Source organism: Lissotriton helveticus, chromosome 9 (assembly GCF_964261635.1).
Source record: "Lissotriton helveticus chromosome 9, aLisHel1.1, whole genome shotgun sequence".
In the NCBI taxonomy this organism is placed as follows: domain Eukaryota; kingdom Metazoa; phylum Chordata; class Amphibia; order Caudata; family Salamandridae; genus Lissotriton; species Lissotriton helveticus.
The window spans coordinates 742,567,086-742,587,762 of record NC_136070.1 but is presented as its reverse complement, the minus strand read 5'-3'; the positions used below and the strand labels follow the sequence as shown (position 1 = coordinate 742,587,762).

Sequence of the window (20,677 nt, the reverse complement as noted above, 5' to 3'; positions counted from 1 at the left end):
ATTGGTTCTCCGGCGTCTGTCAACATTCCAAACAGTCCGGAGCGGCCGCCATCTTGTCTCTCGGTAGGATCGAGAGACAAGAGGAGGCCAAAGCGAAGGGGCAAATGACCATAAGGGGGAATAGTAGATCCTCGCTGACCCCCTAGGTTTGATGTGGAGGTTTTAAAAGGGCCCCGCGGGGCAAAAAAAATAATAATAATAATAATCGAACGGCTGAATGGATTTGCACGAAACTTGGCAAAATTGTAGGGACTGGTAGCCCGATGTGCCTTTGCTAGGTCTCAATATATGTGCTTCAGTGGATTTTGAGAAATTAACGTTCAAAAAAAGATATATATCTGTAACAGCGCACCGCTTCGCGTACTTTTCGCGTTACGGAGCTTTGCGAAGCGAAGCTGATTGGCTCTCCGGTGTCTGTAAACATTCCAAACAGTCCGTAGCGGCCGCCATCTTGTCTCTCGGTAGGATCGAGAGACAAGAGGAGGCCAAAGCGAAGGGGCAAATGACCATAAGGGGGCATAGTAGATCCTCGCTGACCCCCTAGGTTTGATGTGGAGGTTTTAAAAGGGCCCCGCGGGGCAAAAAAAAAAAAAAATAATAATAATCGAACGGCTGAATGGATTTGCACGAAACTTGGTAAAATATTAGGGACTGGTAGCCCGATGTGCCTTTGCTAGGTCTCAATATATGTGCTTCAGTGCATTTTGAGAAATTAACGTTCAAAAACAAGATATATATCTGTAACAGCGCTCCGCTTTGCGGAGATAAAATTATATCTGTATTACCTAACTGTTGCTAACACCAGTTAGCGACGGCTAGTAGGAGATAGCGACCATCTTGGGCCCCACTTTGCATGTGAGTGATATTTATCACTAATGACATGCAAAGTGGGCATGCCAAGATGTTAGCGACTGGAAACAGTCGCTAACATCGCTATCTCCTATTATCAACTTTTGGAAATATTCGAGATAAGCGCGAATATCTCCAAAAAGTAACAGCTGCCCTGAGCAGTTCTTAGCCATGTTATCCAATGGGAGGTGGATAACATGGCTAAGAGCATTAGCTCGGTAATGCATGAATATCGCTGAGTTTTCAGCGATATTAATGCATTGCGGTCGTTTTTTATCGTATTTGCGATAAACCTTGATAATAGCAAGGTTTATCTGCGATAATTTCTGACGGTAAAAAAATCTTTGCAATGCATCGTTAGGGATAAATATCGCTTAACTTTGGTAATATGCCCCAACGTCTGTTAACGTTCGATTCGAAGGAAATCAGGAAGTGTTGAAAAACATTGTCTGCGCCATCTTGTCTTTTTTCAAATGCCACACTTTTGTCGTGCACGGCAGCCATTTTAGATGCCTTGACCAGACCCACTCTGTGCACGCTGTCGATCCTTAGCATGGCTCCCCACCCTCGCAAGCATCTCACCCAGGCAGTGGTCACCCCCGCTCTCTGTCTTATGCATGGGTAATAAACCTCCCCCCATCTGCGCTGCTCTTCCCTGAGAATCACACCCTGTGCCCGCCCGACACCTCCCTTTCGCCCTATTCACTACCGCACCCTCTGACACTCCTTTTCCTCTGTGTCCGATTGTCCAGGCCGGTCCTAGGCTATCAGCTAGCCCTGCAGATGTAGTTTATGGCCACAGCTGTAAAGAATCACCCCTCTTCAAAGGAGTTATAGTAGATCAAGGCCCACACTCGATGAGATCCGTCACAGCAGAAGCGTTGCTATTATCTGAAAACCATCCTGTATTGTGATTGGGGAGGGGACCGAGCGTGAAGCGGAAGATTCCAGGGATGACTCTTTGTACATCAAAGTTTTTACAATTATGTGTCACATTAAAAATATATAGCACTCCGACAAAGTAGTAAGATTATAAAACTTTAATAATGTATAAATATATACAAGAAAACAAAAATAGTAATAACATATAAACATTTTTAGGGAAAAACAACGAAGTAGCGGTCGGCTGTGCGAATAGTCCCAACGCAGCACAACGTCCAGATTTCCGGCGTGGGGCGTCGCGGGGGGTGGGTCATCAGTAGCAAACTGTTGTGCGAATAGTTCCAAGGCAGCAGAACACGCCGAAATCTAGATGACACGAAAGTGATGTCTAGTAAGTTGCCACCCAGCAAATAACGGCGTGGGGCGTCGCGGGGGTGGGTCATCAGTAGCAAACTGTTGTGCGAATAGTTCCAAGGCAGCAGAACGATGGCACCAAGGTGATGTCCAGTAAGTTGCCGCACTGGTTTTGGTATCCTACAATGCTGCTCCGAATAACGGCGTGGGGCGCCCCGGGGGAGGCGGCGTGAACGGGCCTCTCCAGGTGGAGTGTCATCTGTTGTAGTGGGGCGCCCCTTTACCGTTTCAGTTGCCATTCCGTCCGTTTTTGGTCCACTGTGTCAAAAGCCGCAATTCAGCTGAGTTGCGCTCACTCTTGCGGTGCAGCGATAGGCGGCTGTCACAGGACTCTCAAAATGGCGGCAGGCTCTTTCCTTTTTGGGCCTGGTCCACTGAAATGGCCCTGGGACACCTTGGAAATCGGACGCTTGTCTGCTAGGTCTTGGACCCCATTCTCGAAAGCGTCCCCTCCGCCTTGAGAATTCATCAAAAGTTTTGGGGGCCCCGACTCCTGCAGGCTTCTGGTGGGGAGCGGCTGCCATGATTGCTCGCGGAATGACCACGACGGAGCTACGAGATGGTGGTGCTCTCATGCTGACGCCAGCTTCAGTCTGAAACATCCAGAAACAAGGTGGGGCTTTCATCGTTTGGGAAAAAAAAAAAGTTTTCATCCAATGAAAAGTGTTGTTTTTAGGTCATATGATCAAGCCTTCCATCATTAGGAAACCAAAAGTAAAATGAACCAATGAAAAGTTTTATAAACAAGTCACATGACCTGTTATGCGGCATAGGGTATAAAATGCGGAGAAAATACGTTGGCATGTGAGGCGGCGTCAGTAGCGGACCGATGTGCGAATAGGCCGAAGGCAATACAACGCGCCAAGATCCGGATGGCACCGAGGTGGTGTCCAGCAAGTTTCAGCACTGGTGTGGCCATCCTACAATGCTGAAAGTCGGCGTGGGGCGCCCCGTTGGCCTGTGAGTTTGCGTCAGTAGCGGACCGATGTGCGAATAGGCCGAAGGCAGCACAACGCGCCAAGATCCGGATGGCACCGAGGTGGTGTCTAGTAAGTTGCCGCACTGGTGTGGCCATCCAACAATGCTGAAAGTCGGCGTGGGGCGCCCCGTTGGCCTGTGAGTTTGCGTCAGTAGCGGACCGATGTGCGAATAGGCCGAAGGCAGCACAACGCGCCAAGATCCGGATGGCACCGAGGTGGTGTCTAGTAAGTTGCCGCACTGGTGTGGCCATCCTACAATGCTGAAAGTCGGCGTGGGGCGCCCCGTTGGCCTGTGAGTTTGCGTCAGTAGCGGACCGATGTGCGAATAGGCCGAAGGCAGCACAACGCGCCAAGATCCGGATGGCACCGAGGTGGTGTCTAGTAAGTTGTCGCACTTCTGTGGCCATCCTACAATGTTGAAAGTCGGCGTGGGGCGCCCCGTTGGCCTGTGAGATGGCGTCAGTAGCGGACCGATGTGCGAATGGGGCCAAAGGCAGCGCAACAATATTTTCTGATTTGAAGACACCGCAAGGCGCTGAGATGCCAAGTTCCGGATGGCACCGAGGTGGTGTCTAGCAAGTTGTGGCACTGGTGTGGCCATCGTACAATGGTAAAAGTCGGCGTGGGGCGCCCTGTTGGCCTGTGAGATGGTGTCAGTAGCGGACTGATGTGCGAATGGGGCCAAAGGCAGCGCAACAATATTTTCTGACTGACACCACAAGGCGCTGAGATGCCAAGATCCGGATGGCACCGAGGTGATGTCTAAGTTGCGGACTGATGTGCGAATGGGGCCAAAGGCAGCGTAACAATATTTTTTGTATGGAAGATACCACTAGGCGTTGAGATGCCAAGATTCGGATGGCACCGAGGTGATGTCTAGCAAGTTGCTGTACTGGTGTGGTCATCCTACAATGCTGAAACTCGGCGTGGGTCGCCCCATTAGCCTGTGAGATGGCGTCAGTAGCGGACCGATGTGCGAATAGGCCGAAGGCAGCACAACGCGCCAAGATCCGGATGTCACCGTGGTGGTTTCATAGTTGAGAGGCACTTCATCTGCAGTGGGGCGCCGAGATCCGGATGGCACCGAGGTGATGTCTAGCAAGTTGCTGTACTGGTGTGGTCATTCTACAATGCTGAAAGTCGGCGTGGGGCGCCCCATTAGCCTGTGAGATGGCGTCAGTAGCGGACTGATGTGCGAATGGGGCCAAAGGCAGCGCAACAATATTTTCTGAAGAGAAGACACCAAAAGGTGCTGACATTCCAAGATCCGGATGGCACCGAGGTGGTGTCTAGCAAGCTATGCAGTTGAGTTGTGTGCGCACTTGCGGCGAATAGGTCGAAGGCAGCATAACAATGTTTTCTGAATAGAAGACACCACAAGGCGTTGAGATTCGGTTACCACTGAGGTGATGTCTAGCAAGTTGCCGCACTGGTGTGGCCATCCTACAATACTGCTCCGAATAACGGCGTGGGGTGCCCGAAGGGGGGGGGGGCCGGCGTGAATGGGCCTTCCTAGGTGGAGGCTCGTCTGCTGTAGTGGGGCGCCCCTTTACCGTTTCAGTTGCCATTCAGCTGAGTTTCGGCTGCTCTTGATGCTACAGCGACAGGCGGCTGCAAGAGGACTCTCAAAATGGCGGCCTGTTCTTTGGATTTGGGCCTGGTCCACTAAAATGGCCCTGGGACACCTTAGAACTCGGACGCTCGATTTTTTTTTCCTTTCCTGTACATGCAAAAAAAGGTAAATGCCCGGTACGTTACACGCTTCATCTGCCACGATGAACTCTCCAGAGGAACCGAAAAAAAATATAGTTGTGGTAACTATACCATGCATCGTCATATGGAGAGGTGGCACCAATTAATTATAGTGCTGCATAAAAGAGAGATTTGGAGGAGAACCCCTGACCTGCTAGTACATTCATCAAAGAAGTGGCACTGAGAGCTTCAGAGGCAAGGGAAACGGTCCCAAATATTTAGAAGAACTTTGGAAAGATTAAAATGACATGTTTAGATTGTGGCAAATTAATTTCATGTGGACAGATGAGTGTTACTCTAATAAATACAGCATATGAACATCATCATAGTCGATGGTTGGAAGAGACATTTTGACTATATCCTGGACCTGCCCGTCCTCGCCCAAAATGGCGCCGGAATAAATGGGACTCGTAACTCCTTGTTGTGTACTGGTTGCAGAACCTTGAAATCACGAGATACGTATGCAGTTTTGAAGCACATGGCGGGCGGGGACGAGAATTGATTGAATATTTCGACATCCCTATTGATATTAAGTTCTGATGTGTTATTGATTACTGTACTGTTGAAAGTTCGAATTAACGTCACCCATGGTACTTGCCCGCAAATGTATATCTAGATAATTTATTTGTAACTGGCCCTGTCGTATTTTAATTATAAAATGTACGTCCACCGATTCCGTAACTGTTAGACACCTTAGTTCTTGCAACCTAATGGCCCGCCCGTTACGTTCCTCTACAGTGTCTATTCATCATATACGATTACAGTTTGCTCCGTGGCAGGCCCACGTGGTTATAGGCTCGTATTTGTATAATGAAATTTTCACAATAAAGGTTTTTAAAAGAAAACATGGTAGTAGTATATACATTGGTAAAGTTTTTAATAATAGTTACTGTTTTAGAATCATTAAAAGGCAAGTGAAATAAAGCAGACCAATTACATGAAGGGTAAAAGGTATAATACGAAGGAACGCAGTAAAGATAAATGGTCAAGGGCTGTTGTGTTTTCTATTCCTGCAACATAAAGTGATCGATAAGAATCTCATATTCAGGCGTATCGGCGACTAAGACAGCAGGTCGACCCTCTTTTGCTCAACGGCTCCGTCATGGGACGAAGAAACGCTCTTTTTCTCGAAAAAAGAATATATTTTACTTGCAGGACAGTTGTAAAATTTCCGGGAAAGTACATTAGCCTGGAACATTATAACATATATTTAAGAAAAAATAATGTTCGGAAGTAATGAAAAGCGTAATTTTTAGGTCATATGACCAAGCCTTTCATCATTACAATAAGAAAAGTAAAATGAACCAATGAAAAGTTTTATTAACAAGTCACATGACTTGTTATGCTTACGTTACGCGCTGCGCGCCCCGGATGACTTCCGGATGCGCTAACGCGGCGCGTCATATGACGCATTACGCGACAACGCAGGTACAGAATATAGTCAAAATGTCTCCACCAACCAGCGGTCGGAACACAACCCCTTTCAGCAGGCTAAATAGTTCTGTTAAATGACAACAGAAGGGACAGGCAACAAGAACCATCAGTCAAAGAGGGGAGGGCTAGTTCTTCTCTACCGGGTTACATTGGGGCGCTACCGGAACTGATCGAATTGGTAGTCTACAGTGTTTCTGGATGTTTCAGACTGAAGCTGGGGTTAGCATGAGAGCAGCACCATTTCGTAGCTCCGTCGTGGCCATTCCGCAACCAATCATGGCAGCCGCTCTTTATCGTTATTTTGGGCGGGGTGGGTGGCGGAGCCGAGCTGTTTTGCAGCCATCATTGTGTGGAGTTCAGTTCATCTCACTAGTTTTGTATTTGTCATGAGGGGTTGTTCCTAATGTTTCTATTTTAGCGAGGTCAAAAAGAGATCCCATTAGTGGCCTACTGATTTTGCTCGATTCCTTTTCTTTTTTTTTACACGATTTTTCGTTATCTGCAAAGACTAAACAGAGTATTGCGACTCTGTGTTTGTTTGTAAATAGAGAATGAACCAAAGAGAACTAATTCTAAAACAGTAAATACTTGGATAACAATCAATCAAATGGAGAGAGAAGCAGGCACGACGGATTACAACGGGGGCAAAGGCCTGCGTTAACTACCTTTCACTATCTGCAAAGAGAGAGTACTCCTAATAGAAATGAGGGGGGGGGGGGGCACCATTCAAAGCAGATCAGTGTGCATAAACACGAAAATGTTTTCACTTACCACGTACTTGACATTCGACAGCTTATGATATTTGCTATTAAAAAACCATTGAAATTCACTGAAAAAACCATAGGTTATAGACCATATATAGTTAGGAATTAGCATTTACAAAACCTTGAAAATTCACTGAAAAAACCATAGGTTATAGACCATATATAGTTAGGAATTAGCATTTAAAAAACCTTATTTTACTCACACAAAACCATTGAAATTCCATATATAGTTAGTTGCACTAACTATATATCGCGCACCCGCAATCCACTGCTGATCATGTCACATATTACATCATTCATGACATGGTCAGTGACATCACTGATGACATCACTGATGACATCTCAAATGACATCACTGATGACATCACTGATGACATCTCAAATGACATCACTGATGACATCACTGATGACATCTCAAATGACATCACTGATGACATCTCATTTGACATTACTGATCACATCACTGATGACATCATTCATGTGATAATACGATGAACCTCTTCAGACTCTAATATAACCTTAGATACACTCAGTGTAAACAGACACTCATAGACTGTCACTCATCCATGGAGTTACTCAGACACTTAGTCAGTCATGCAAAGAATCAATCACACCTCCATTTCCTCAACTATACAGTTATACACACCTTACTTATTCAAACATATACTAAAACATATTTACTCACTTATACAATCCTGGATACAAGTTCACAATGATCCATACAGCCACTCACACATTCACTGGCTCTTATGCACAGTTATTTATATATGTCAACTCTCACATGTACTGTGTTTTACATATGTACTTACTTTGACATGTAGCACTGAGATATCCATTCACTCACCAATACACTCATGCACACAGTCAACCGCCCATACAGCTGTTTCCACATGCACTTTTGAACCCATACATCTAGTCAATCAACTGCTCACACATCTATGCAGAGAGTCATACACCTCCCAGCCACCCAGACACACACTCAGTCTCCCATACAAATGCTTGGGCAACCAATCAATAACCCATACAGTTAATCATATAGCTAATGATCAACACATGCAGCAGTTTACAGAACAACAGACATAATGATGCACAAATTAAGACAGTTTAGTCACTAACCCATGCACTCAGTGAGACACATTTAATCAGTCACTCATACAGTCAGCCATGCCCCTACTAAATCCTTCATCAAGACACTTATACATCCACTCATTCTTCAATATGTAAGACATATTTTAACTTTACAGAATTATACAGTCACTGGATGTAGTCATCAGTGATGTCATTTGAGATGTCATCAGTGATGTCATCAGTGATGTCATTTGAGATGTCATCAGTGATGTCATCAGTGATGTCATTTGAGATGTCATCAGTGATGTCATCAGTGATGTCACTGACCATGTCATGAATGATGTAATATGTGACATGATCAGCAGTGGATTGCGGGTGCGCGATATATAGTTAGTGCAACTAACTATATATGGAATTTCAATGGTTTTGTGTGAGTAAAATAAGGTTTTTTAAATGCTAATTCCTAACTATATATGGTCTATAACCTATGGTTGTTTCAGTGAATATATATATATATATATATATATATATATATATATATATATATATATATATATATATATATATATATATATATTACCTACTGGCGATAGCCAGTAGGTATATATAGTTAGGACCTAGCTACCATAGGAAAGTTTCGGGGGATTCGTGAAGTGGGGGCTGAGAAAAAAGGGGGGTCCCAAAACGTGTTTTCCCCATGTTAATTTCCATAGGACGTTCTGACAAGGCTACAGCCCGAACCGCTGAACGGAATTACACCAAACTTGGCAATATTGTAGGGACTGGTACGCAGAAGTGCCTTTGCTATATTTGGTGAAAATTGCTCCAGTGGTTTTTATGAAAATTAACTTCAAAAACACATATATATCTGGGCGGAGCCTAACCACACATCTCATCGTGAGATCTGATTGGCTGTCAGCACTTCATCCAAGAAGTGTTGGCAGCCATCTTGGGACCAATATACATGATAGCACCTCATTAAAAAGCATTGTAGTTAATAGAGGGTTTTAGGACTTTAGTTACATTATAAATCATTTGTTGATGGTACCATACTCATTTTAGGAATTGTGGTGTGTTCTAAGGTGATTTTACCATGTGAAAAAGCCTTCTGCTGGGATATCATGAATCATGTTTGAAAGAAAACTATTATCTCATGCTTTTCCCACAGTGGTTTGGAAGGGGATATATAAGCTAAACTGAAAGCATATTTTCTGTAAATTCACATTATCTTTCTCAGTCATGTGAGCATGAAGTCTGACATTCTCAGTAAAACATGTACATCCAACAAGGACAGAGACTGTCAGTTGATTCCTTTGTGTTCTACTGCAGCCTCCTAGAGTGTTCTAAAGAACAACTAGAGCGCTTACAGTCCTACTTATTACAAAGGTATGGCACACCTGAAGCCATTTTGATTTGAATAAAGTGGTAACTCTTAAAACATTTAATTTAAAAAGGAACACAATGAGGGGGTATATTTTGCCATAGAAAGTATGATTAGTGCTGCAGAAAGAAAAATTAGGGCACATTTTGAGTGACTTCCCAAATCCTCTTCTATTTCATTAAAAAATTCTGACATGCAGTCTCCCAAGATGGCCACCAGAGACAAAAGAGCCCAAATGTAGCCCAAATATCACCCAGATGTAGCCCAAGTATAGCCCAATGACAGAATCTCCCAGAGTGTTCTAAAGAACAACTAGAGCGCTAACAGTCTTACTTATGACAAAAGTATGGCACACCAGAAGCCATCTTGATTGGAATGAAGTGGTAAGTCTGAAAACATTTAATTTAAAAAGGAACAAAATGAGGGGGTTCATTTTGCCATAGAAAGAATGATTAGCAGCAGACTTCCCTGGTGAGCAGTAGCTTTACTACAGTGATATAATGAGCAACTAGAGTGCTAACATTCAGAATTTATGGCAAATGTGTGACACATCTGAATGCCTTCTTGATGGAACCAAAGTAAACAAGCATTGAAAATGCAATAGATCTCCCCCTCGTTTAAGTTAAAGCCATTCTGTTTGTAATGAGGTGGCTTTTTAGCTTTGCTTTTATTAGTGTTTTTAAAACTTTCATGTAAATAACATGCATATGTATGCATATATGTATATGTATGCATGCATTTATATTTGTATTTATATAGATATGCAGATTATATATGTTTATATATGTATGTATGTATATATATATATATATATACTCACATACATAAATGCATATGCATATAAATGCATATATATGTGTATATGTGTGCGTGTAGAGAGAGGTAGAGAGGTACAGGTGTAGAGGTAGAGAGGTAGAGAAGTAGAGAGTGAGTAGTAGAGAGTAGTAGATAGTGAGTAGTAAAGAGTGAGTAGTAGAGAGAGAGTAGTAGAGAGTGAGTAGTAAAGAGTAGAGAGTAGTAGAGAGTGAGTAGTAGAGAGTAGTAGATAGTGAGTAGTAGGGAGTGAGTAGTAGAGAGAGAGTAGTAGAGAGTAGTAGAGTAGTAGAGAATGAGTAGTAGAGAGTGAGTATTAGAGAATAGTGGCGTAGTAGAGAGTAAGTAGTAGAGAGTAGTGGAGAATATTCCAAAGTTTGGCACAGCACCACTTGCACAATAAGTCCAATCAAATCATATCACTTAGAGTCCTTATTGAAGCGCTAAATCTTGGTGTATATTCAAATGCTTTTATTTTCCTTAAGTTTATGTACCACAGCCAGCTGACGCGTTTCGTTCTGTACAACAGAACTTCTTCAGGGCGTTCTTATTCCCTTCAAGTTATGTCGGTATCCTGTTGTCATATAACTAGATATTTCTTCCAAATGTTAGACGAGACGTAAGTACATTCTTATTCAAAGTGACTAGGTATCAATTTTACCCACACAATTCGGGCAGACTTGAGTAATTTATAGCATCCTCAAAGTCAGTCTTTCAAAAATTCCAAAGTATAGGACATGATAATCCAAATCCAAATGTTTCTCAAGAAAAGTCATTTTCAGTCGTTCGGAATTTCGCCGTTTGGGCAGATATGACCCAGGGAACCCCAGTATGCAAGGGGAATTAGTCCCCCCTCTGCAAACGCGCCAGTGGCCTGCGTTCCAGAGAGGTGTAAAAAGAGGCATAGCCTCAGTACACCTCTGCGCAATGCAGCCCCCTGGCGCATACTGGAGGTTCCAGGTGGGCTAGTTGACCCCCAGGGACCCCCAGTATGCAAGGGGAATTAGTTCCCCCTCTTCAAACATGCAAGGTGGCTGCGTTGCAGAGAGGTGTAAAAAAGGGTGTGGCCTCATTACACCTCTCTGTAATGCAACCCCCTGGCGCATACTGGAGGCTCCTGGTGGGCTAGTTGGCCCCCAGGGACCCCCAGAATGCAAGGGGAATTAGTTCCCCCTCTGCAAACGCGCCAAGGGGCTGCGTTGCAGAGAGGTGTAACAAGGGGCATAGCCTCATTACTCCTCTGCAATGCAGCCCCCTGATGCATACTGGAGGTTCATGGTGGGCTAGTTGGCCCCCAGGGGCCCCCAGTATGCAAGGGGAATTAGTTCCCCCTCTTCAAACATGCACGGGGGCTGCGTTGCAGAGAGGTGTAAAAAGGGGCGTGGCTTCATTACACCTCTCTGCAATGCAGTCCCCTGGCGCATACTGGAGATTCCTGGTGGGCTTTCAGGTCTTATATAGTTAGGAATTAGCAGTGATGTCACTGACCATGTCATGAATGATGTAATATGTGACATCATCAGCAGTGGATTGCGGGTGCGTGAAATATAGTTAGTACAACTAACTATATAGGAGCAATTTCAATGGTTTTGTATGAGTTAAATGTCCAGCTAACTATAACACCCATAAAACTTATAGTTTTTTGAGTGAATTTTAAAGGTTTTTTAAATGCTAATTCCTAACTATATAAGGCCTGAAACCTATGGTTCTTTCAGTGAATATATATGAAGGAAAAAAGGTTACCTGATATATATATATATATGTATGTATGTATGTATGTCGGCTATCGAAGAAGACCGGTTGGTCGAAACGCGTCACCAATAAACGCAAATTTCTACACGGACCCTGGTGTGCGAGTCTTTTTGTGGTTCCTGTGAGACGTACTTGCTGTGGGAGCCCTTTCACACATATGTATGTATGTATGTATATATATATATTTGTATATGAACAAACCTCCTTCTCAGGAATGAATACGCACTCGCAGGATCTGCTGTTCTTAAGTTTTAATCACTCGCAATTTCCAACATCATATAAATACCGACGCGTTTCGCCACCAAACTGGCGGCTTGTTCACGGTGGATATTCACTGTTACACACAATCCTCCATTAAGAAGTGATTTACAAAACACGTGATTTCTCTTGTCACTTCCTGTTGCTATTTGCTGAGAACTGTGGGGTTTGTAGTTCAGCTGTTACGTTCTGTACTCAAAAAACGAAAAAAAACAGTATATGAATGTTTGTACTTTTATGGCAGTTGGCATATTATATTAGAAACTCATTATTTATTACAAAGATTGTTTAGGTTTCTGGATTATAGACCCACAACATTTTTGTTTTAACCGTGGTTGCTTAGTGCTTTTGAATTTATCAAACTTTATCGATAGGGCATATGCCCATAAATTAGGATTGACCGCCCACGTTACTTTTGACGTGGGAATCCCCCCTTTTTTCCTTTGGTGTTTATTTAATCTAGTTATCCTCAAACACTAAGTCGTTATTACTATTTTTTCCATTGTATGATGTGTTTGAGGATAACTAGATTAAATAAACACCAAAGGAAAAAAGGGGGGATTCCCGCGTCAAAAGTAACGTGGGCGGTCAATCCTAATTTATGGGCATATGCCCTATCGATAAAGTTTGATAAATTCATAAGCACTAAGCAAACACAGTTAAAACACAAATGTCGTGGGTCTATAATCCAGAAACCTAAACAATCTTTGTAATAAATAATGAGTTTCTAATATAATATGCCAACTGCCATAAAAGTACAAACATTCAAATACTGTTTTTTTCGTTTTTTGAGTACAGAACGTAACAGCTGAACTACACACCCCACAGTTCTCAGCAAATAGCAACAGGAAGTGACAAGAGAAATCACGTGTTTTGTAAATCACTTCTTAATGGAGGATTGTGTGTAACAGTGAATATCCACTGTGAACAAGCCGCCAGTTTGGTGGCGAAACGCGTCGGTATTTATATGATGTTGGAAATTGCGAGTGATTAAAACTTAAGAACAGCAGATCCTGCGAGTGCGTATTCATTCCTGAGAAGGAGGTGTGTTCATATAATTCGGCGTGGCTCCGCCGAGGAATACTGCACCGCCCCTAGAAGCTCCAGGGGTCGACAAGGACGAGCCAAGTTGTTGGAATATATATGTGTATATATATATATATATATCTCCCGGAAAGTGAGCACCAGACCACTTCATTCAGGAATTTGTTGTTTTCCAGAAAGAAACAGGCATTGCCAAACTCGTTCTCACGACCCATGACTGCCAGGCACTGAAGTTTGTTGTCTATTGGGTGAACCAAAAATGGACACTAGACAAGGGACATAAAGAAAAGTATATATACTTCATGAGGGCGTCCTGATGACATCTTTTCATGACATATATATAAAAAAAATAAAGGTGCCCAAGGGGTTAAAAGAACTGGATGCTGGGAATCCTCAGACTGACAACTAAAACTGATTCATAAATATTAATTTGTGAAAAATGCCAAACATGTAGACCTGGAATTACAGGTAAGTAACACAGTTCCCAAGTTTTGACATGTGTAGGGATTGTACCAACACTATCATGGATATGTAGAGTGTATTGTACAAACTTAAGTGTATGTTTCTCTTTGCTTTGTAGGAACTTCTGCAGCTGCAGGATTTTGCTAAATTCCAGCTCATCAAGCCCAAGCTGTTGGACACAGTCGACGACATGCTTTCCAATGATATTGCCCGCCTCATGGTGATGGTTCGGCAGGAAGAATCTCAGAAGATGAACCAAGTGGTGAAGGGTGGAGCCTTCGAGGGCACCATGAATGGCCCTTTTGGACATGGCTATGGCGAGGGTGCGGGTGAAGGCATTGACGACATTGAGTGGGTTGTTGGTAAGGACAAGCCTACCTATGATGAGATTTTTTACACACTTTCTCCAGTCAACGGCAAAATTACAGGTGCCAGCGCCAAAAAGGAGATGGTGAAGTCTAAGCTCCCAAACACGGTTTTGGGCAAGATCTGGAAGCTGGCTGATGTTGACCGAGATGGCTTGTTAGACGACGAAGAATTTGCCTTGGCCAATCATTTAATTAAAGTAAAGCTGGAAGGACACGACCTTCCAACTGAGCTGCCTCCTCATCTAATACCACCCTCGAAACGGAGGCAGGAATGATCCTTAAAAAACAGTGACACAGTTGCCTGAACTTTCAATTAGATCCTGGCCCTAGATTGGTATTGACACGCTTTTACAGACATAAGTTGCACACATTCTTCCCACTATTGTCATTCAAAATAGCAAATATATCTGTGTACGCAGCTTTACAGTAAAATCTGTGCTGAAAGTGAAATCCAGTGTCTGTTTCTTCTTGGGATAGTGGTCAATGTCTAGGCGACATTTTACAGTTTTGAAGATGGGAGGGATCAATGGCTAATGTATATAGCTAAGGCAACACTAATCTTTTGACAGATGCCCATACAGGTACCAGTTAAAACAGTAAAGGGGGTAGCTTCACTGAAGGTGAGGCTGTTAATACATTTGAAGCTTTTGAATATTCGACCCAGTCTAATATCAATCCAGAATAGTTTTGAGAAAGTACATTGTCACCCCACCTGATACACTCATCTGTCAAGAATATATTCATCCACCAGAAATAGGAATTATAAATAATTGGAAAGATTTATTAGACATAAATGATTCCACAGCAAATATTAGGGATCCAAAAATGTCTCAGGTAAGCATCCACAAAAATAGCAACAAAAAAACGAATCAATCCCGTGGAACGTACAAGAGTCACCTGTGCTTAAAAAAAGTCATTTTATGTTTTTGTTTATATGTACACTCTTGGTCAAAATTACGTTCTCTAAAGTTAAAGAATAATCCACAGCAACAACTTCAGTGTGTGGCGTTTTGACCTAGCTGTATGGGATAATAGTTTTGATCTGAAAGAAACAGGTTAGTGTTAGATTCCTTACCTTAGAATATCCCCAGGCGTCAGACTGGATCCGGAAAGTTTTGCGTAGCAGTACCCTTGCGCATCGGTAGGCATCGTCTGCGGCTCCGCGTCCGTCATCGGCGTCGTTGGCGCTGGGATGACGTCGTCGGAGTACTTAGACGCCGCCCTCGCGCGCTGACGTCAGTTCTTCTTTGTCCGCGCCAGCAAGCGCAGATCCGGGATGAGCAGTACTCCTAGTCAATTTTTGACTAACTTTTTTTATTTCTTTTGCATACTTCTCGAGTCGATATAGACTCTCGTGCCGATAGGGATGCCCGGGTTCAAACCCTGCGACGACAGTAGCCGATTGATGTCAGTTACCGACCCCCACCGTCGGTGCCTTTAGTGTCTCGGGGCCGACCATGATGACAAGTCGTGCCTCGACTGCTGGGCCTTGACCTCGAAAGCTAGGCGGGAGCGGTCCCGTAAGCATCTTGAGCTCCGGCAGTCGGCCCCGCGCAACTCGAGTTCCCGGTTCAGGCGGAGGTCGAGGGACCGGTCGCGGGGCCGCAGTTATCACAGCTCAGCGAGTCGACACCACTCGTCTGGCTCCAAGTCCTAAGGTAAGTTGAGGCACAAGAAGTCAAAGAAGCGACATCGCTCTTCTGACCCCCCCTGACGCTCGCGCGATGTGACCGGGGGTTCGGGCGACACCGCCCGCAAGCGCCGTGTCCAGCTCCACGCCTGCCGGTCCCTGGGCTGCATGCGACGCCGGAGGAGATCAGCGCCTTCCTCACGGCCATGAGGGCACGCTTCCCTCCGTCGGCACCCGCCGGGTCGCCTTTGGGCCACGCGGATCCGACTGGGAGCCCAAGCGGGCCAGCGGTTCTGGCCTCGGCGGCGTCGGGTGCTTCAGCCTCGGCGCCGTTGACGACTTCGGTCCCGACGCCGCAGGGCCCCTCTGGATCTAGGCCTGGATCCGTGCGGACGCCGATCGACCTCCCGACGTCTCCGCTGGCGCCGTCACCAAGGGTATCACCCCCGACGCCGTCCCCGGTCCCATCCCCGATCCGGATCCGCCGCCGCCCGGCGCCATATTCGATGCCGATAGGTGAGCCATTCACTGAGGACCCAGCTCAATCTTTTGACCCTGACTACCAGTAGATGGAAGACAAGGAGGACTGGGAGGGGTCTGAGGACCCTCTGGCACTGCAGTGCCAGTTGACACAGGACTGGACAGATGAGTTGAGGGAGGCCAGTGGTCTGGACACTTCGCCCGACATTGGATTTGTCTCCCCTCCTACCATGGCTACGGAGGAGGGGGCTGCTTACAGCGTGGTGTTGACAAGGGCAGCCAAGGCCTTACACCTTGAACTCCTTGTCCCGGCCGTGAGGACTAACCTCCTCACTGAGGTGCTCAAACCGCAGGCAAGCTCCTTGGAGCCTCTACTGCTGTTCAATGAAGCCCTCACCGACGTTCTGTTGGGCACCTGGTCCAAGCCCTCTACAGGCCTTCCTGTAGATCGGAACGTGGCCCGATGCCACCACCCGGCACCGGGCGACCTTAGCTTTCTGTCCGTTCACCCCACCCCCGAGAGCCTGGTGATCATGGCCTCTACGTCCCAAACCGCATTCCCGACCGCTCCCCGAGATCCGGAATCCAAAAGGTACGATCAGTTTGGGAAGAAACTGTTCTCGTCCCTGAGCTTGGGGCTGCGTTCTGTGAACACCGCTTGCCTTTTGGGCCGTTACACCCACTCTCTGTGGGATACGGTTGCGGTCGTGCTGCCCCAGTGTCTGGAGGAGGCCCGGGCACGGCTCGCCTCAAAGCCTTCCTAGTCTGAGCTTTCAGGCCCATACGACGCCAATGGGGGGCAGGGTCCGCCATCACCTCCTCCACTGGCGTAGCATCATGTCGGACATGTGGGTGCTGCAAATCGACCGAAGGGGCTACACCTTCCCCTTCGAGGCGACCCCTCCAGCCATGCCACCGCAGCACCACCACGTGTCGGGGGATCACTTGCAACTTCTGCAAGAGGAAGTTACGGCCCTCTTGGCCAAGTGGGCCATCGAGCGCGTTCCTGGGCCAGAAGTAGGGTGTGGTTGTTACTCCCACTACTTTCTGGTTCCCAAGAAGGGCAAAGGGGGCCTACGCCCTATCTTGGACCTCTGGAACGTCAACAGCTTCCTCCAGAACGAGAAGTTCAAGATGCTGACTTTGGCTCAGGTCTTCGCTGGAGACTGGAAGGTAGAGTTGGACTTGCAGGACCTGTATTTCCACATCCCCGTCCTGCCGGCCCACCGGCGTTACCTGCGGTTCACGGTAGGCCACGAGCACTTTCAGTTTACCATGCTCCCCTTTGGCCTTACCAGCGCCCCTCGGGTGTTCACGAAAGTGATGGCGGTGGTCGCAGCTCATCTGCGCAGATCAGGGGTTTCAGTCTTCCCCTATCTCGACGACTGGTTGTTAAAGGCAGGCTCACCCCAGACAGTCGTCAACCACCTCCAGATTACAGCCGACCTCCTGCACCTGCTGGGGTTCTTCATCAATGTGCCTAAGTCACACCTGTGCCCCTCTCAGAAACTCCTCTTCATCGGAGTGGTTTTGGACTCGGCGCAGTTTCGGGTTTATCCTCCCGAACAGCGGGTTCAGGATATGGAGGCTCTGATTCCGATCTTTCAGCCTTTATCCCGAGTCGCGGTCAGGTTGACGCTGCAGCTTGTGGGGCTGATGGCCTCCTGCATCCTTCTGGTGCATCAAGCCAGGTGGCGGATGCGGGCTCTGCAGTGGGACCTGAAGTTTCAGTGGGCCCAGCATCAGTGCAACCTGTCCGACCACGTCCTGATCTCGGAGGGCACTGCGAGACAGTTGCAGTGGTGGCTTTGAATTTACAATCTTTTAGCGCCTATTATTCATGTAATTTTACAGTATTTCCAATGGAGTATGGTGTTCCCTCGTTCGACATGGTCCGATAAATCCTGCCAACCGACCATGAATTCAAAGAACAAGATTGTAGAGCCAGTGATTTGAAAGGCAAGGATGTTTGAAATATATCTGAAATTGAATCAGGCTAACTAGATCACGCAGCATATACTTCACCAAGGAAATCTGGCGAGCTATGCGCCAGAATCCAGTCAAATTTCTATAAGATCCTTTGAAGGCAGATACATAAACAGCAGTTCAATATTCAAGCCCTGATGATGTCCTTTTAGGACGAAACGCATCGGCTGATGTATTGTTTGGAATTTGCTTGGAATACGAATGATAATAATAGAGAAGAAGATTGTGACTGCTTTTGTTATATGGATTTTGAACTGTGTTCATTGAAAAAAAGAAAGAATCTTCTTGAATTCAACATACTGCCTAAGGACGTATTATTGGAAGACTCACAAACATTTTGGACGGTTGAAAATCTTTTTGAAATTGTTTGGCGCTCCTCTGATTCGCATTTATTTACTTTTCTATTTATAAGCATTTTGCAGCATCCACACAAGCATATATAGGTACTTACAGAATGTGGCAGGTTCTCCACTAAGGCGGAGGAACGTCGCCCAACTGAGCAGGCCAACAAGGCAAAAAAATAATAACTCATTTTTATTATCATTTCATTTTCTGTTGTTGCTCAGCTGGGTGTGGGGGGGGGGGGGGTCGGCCATCCTCTGCTCACAGAGCAGGGCAGGAGTGGTTTGCTCACTCTAAATGCACAAGACGCTTTGGCTGGCCATCTCGGCCCGGCCAAACCGTCATGCGCACTTTATATGTACTGCACCAATCTGCATTGCAGCCTGGGTGCAGAACATGCCCAGACTCCCAGTCCTTTACTGAGCGCCGAACCACGGCGCTCAGAGCAATGCAGCGTTGTGATTGGCTATGGGGAGCCAGGGCGCTTCCTGCCCTGGAAGCGGGCGAAGAGGAATGAGAGGTGGCGGCAGTGGCAACAGGAACTTGTTTTAATTTTTTCCCATCCACTCCCCCATCGTGACCTACCACCCCACTACTGATAAATACCAGCCGCCACTGCTTACAATTATACTTTCATTCAGCTAAGGTTGACACTTTAATTTTGTGAAGTGTATTTATCTAAACTTAGTGTCAGGGCCAGGTGCAGTGATTGCCCACGAGCAATGATGATCCTTTGGAGATCCATCCTTTATCCAGTATTGGATCTTTCATAGATTCACATGCTTGAATCATCCCCGCCGTCGAGGTGGAAGTCTCACGGTAAAAATAAACATATATATATATTAGTAGTAACGCTTATCATAAAATGCCATAAGGCACTGCACAGTCAATGCCGTAGACCATCCCTGTCCTTTTGTAAAAAAGAACCAAAGTTGAAACACAGCCATTCAGGCTCTAGCACCCTCTAGAACACTCCACAAATAGGCAAATACCTCAGATGTTTTACCGCACGTCGTCGTGACAGGGAGTCTCCCTGAGCTCTGCTCAGTTTCTTCTCTTCAATTGGATTTCTGTGAGTACTTGATGTCTGATTCTTTAAAAAGGATTATTCAGGCCTTGTGGGTCACGTGGGAATATAAGGCTGCATTTTGAAGATCCCCACAAGGAAAGTATTTATTGCCTGTACCCTCTTCATACGGTAAAGGACTGTAGGATCTGCAGGACTTTTTCCTCCAAGACCTTAAAAGACAGGGAAGGCAGATTAGTTATTTGGCTGGAAAGGCTGAAATCAAAGACCTCTGTGGTGTCTGATGAGGAAGGCAGTATTAGTTCCCGGGCGTCGGTCCATCAGGCTAAGAAAAGGGACAGATCTGAGGAATCCCCTGAGGGACACAAGAAATCTTCAAAAAAGACCCATCCTGAGTCCGCACATACTGCCTCTAAAAAAAGGGAAGTTGCCATTCCCTTCTGAGGAGAAATCTGTGATAAAAGCTGCCTCAAAAATGGCCTCTAAGGCTGCCTCCAAACTGTCTAAGACTCAGAGTCTGTCAAGACCTACTCTTCTTTAAAAAAAAACAGTTGATGACGAAACCACCTTTGGATTTGACATCTCAGCATTCCCCGTCGGCGTTTACAAAGACTAGGCCATCATCGACGATAACCTCTTCGCCGTCGGAGCCTGCACCGTCAACTAGGCCTCTGACAACGACAACTTCGCCACTGTTGACGTCTCTTCTGTCAACACTCCCGTCGTCGACTGTGCCTTCATCGTCGACGCCCCCTCAGTCGACAACGACCACTTCGATAGTTCTACTGTCAATGGCATTAACGATGACTACACCATCATTGACAACAGGAATTTCAGCATCGACTGTGTCTGTTTAACGGTCGACGAAGAACTTGTTGACACCACAACAAGGAAGGCCCTCTTCATTGCAATTCACTCCAATTTTGTCATCCAGGTTCTTGTCGACGATCCCATCAACAAGAGGTTTCTACCAGGACCCTCCGTACTTCTC

At 45.8% G+C, this 20,677-nt stretch overlaps 1 protein-coding gene across 1 annotated transcript in view; it reads left to right on the top strand.

Annotated features, from left to right (window-relative positions):
* LOC144782956 (EH domain-containing protein 1) overlaps positions 1 to 14,671 on the top strand; it is a 1,028,199-nt gene extending 1,013,528 nt beyond the window's left edge. The window contains exon 8 of the mRNA XM_078662184.1: positions 13,972 to 14,671. Coding sequence (XP_078518310.1) covers positions 13,972 to 14,496 — 525 coding nt within the window. The 3' untranslated portion in view covers positions 14,497 to 14,671. The remainder of the gene's footprint in view (positions 1 to 13,971) is intronic.
* The last annotated feature ends 6,006 nt before the right edge of the window (positions 14,672 to 20,677 follow it).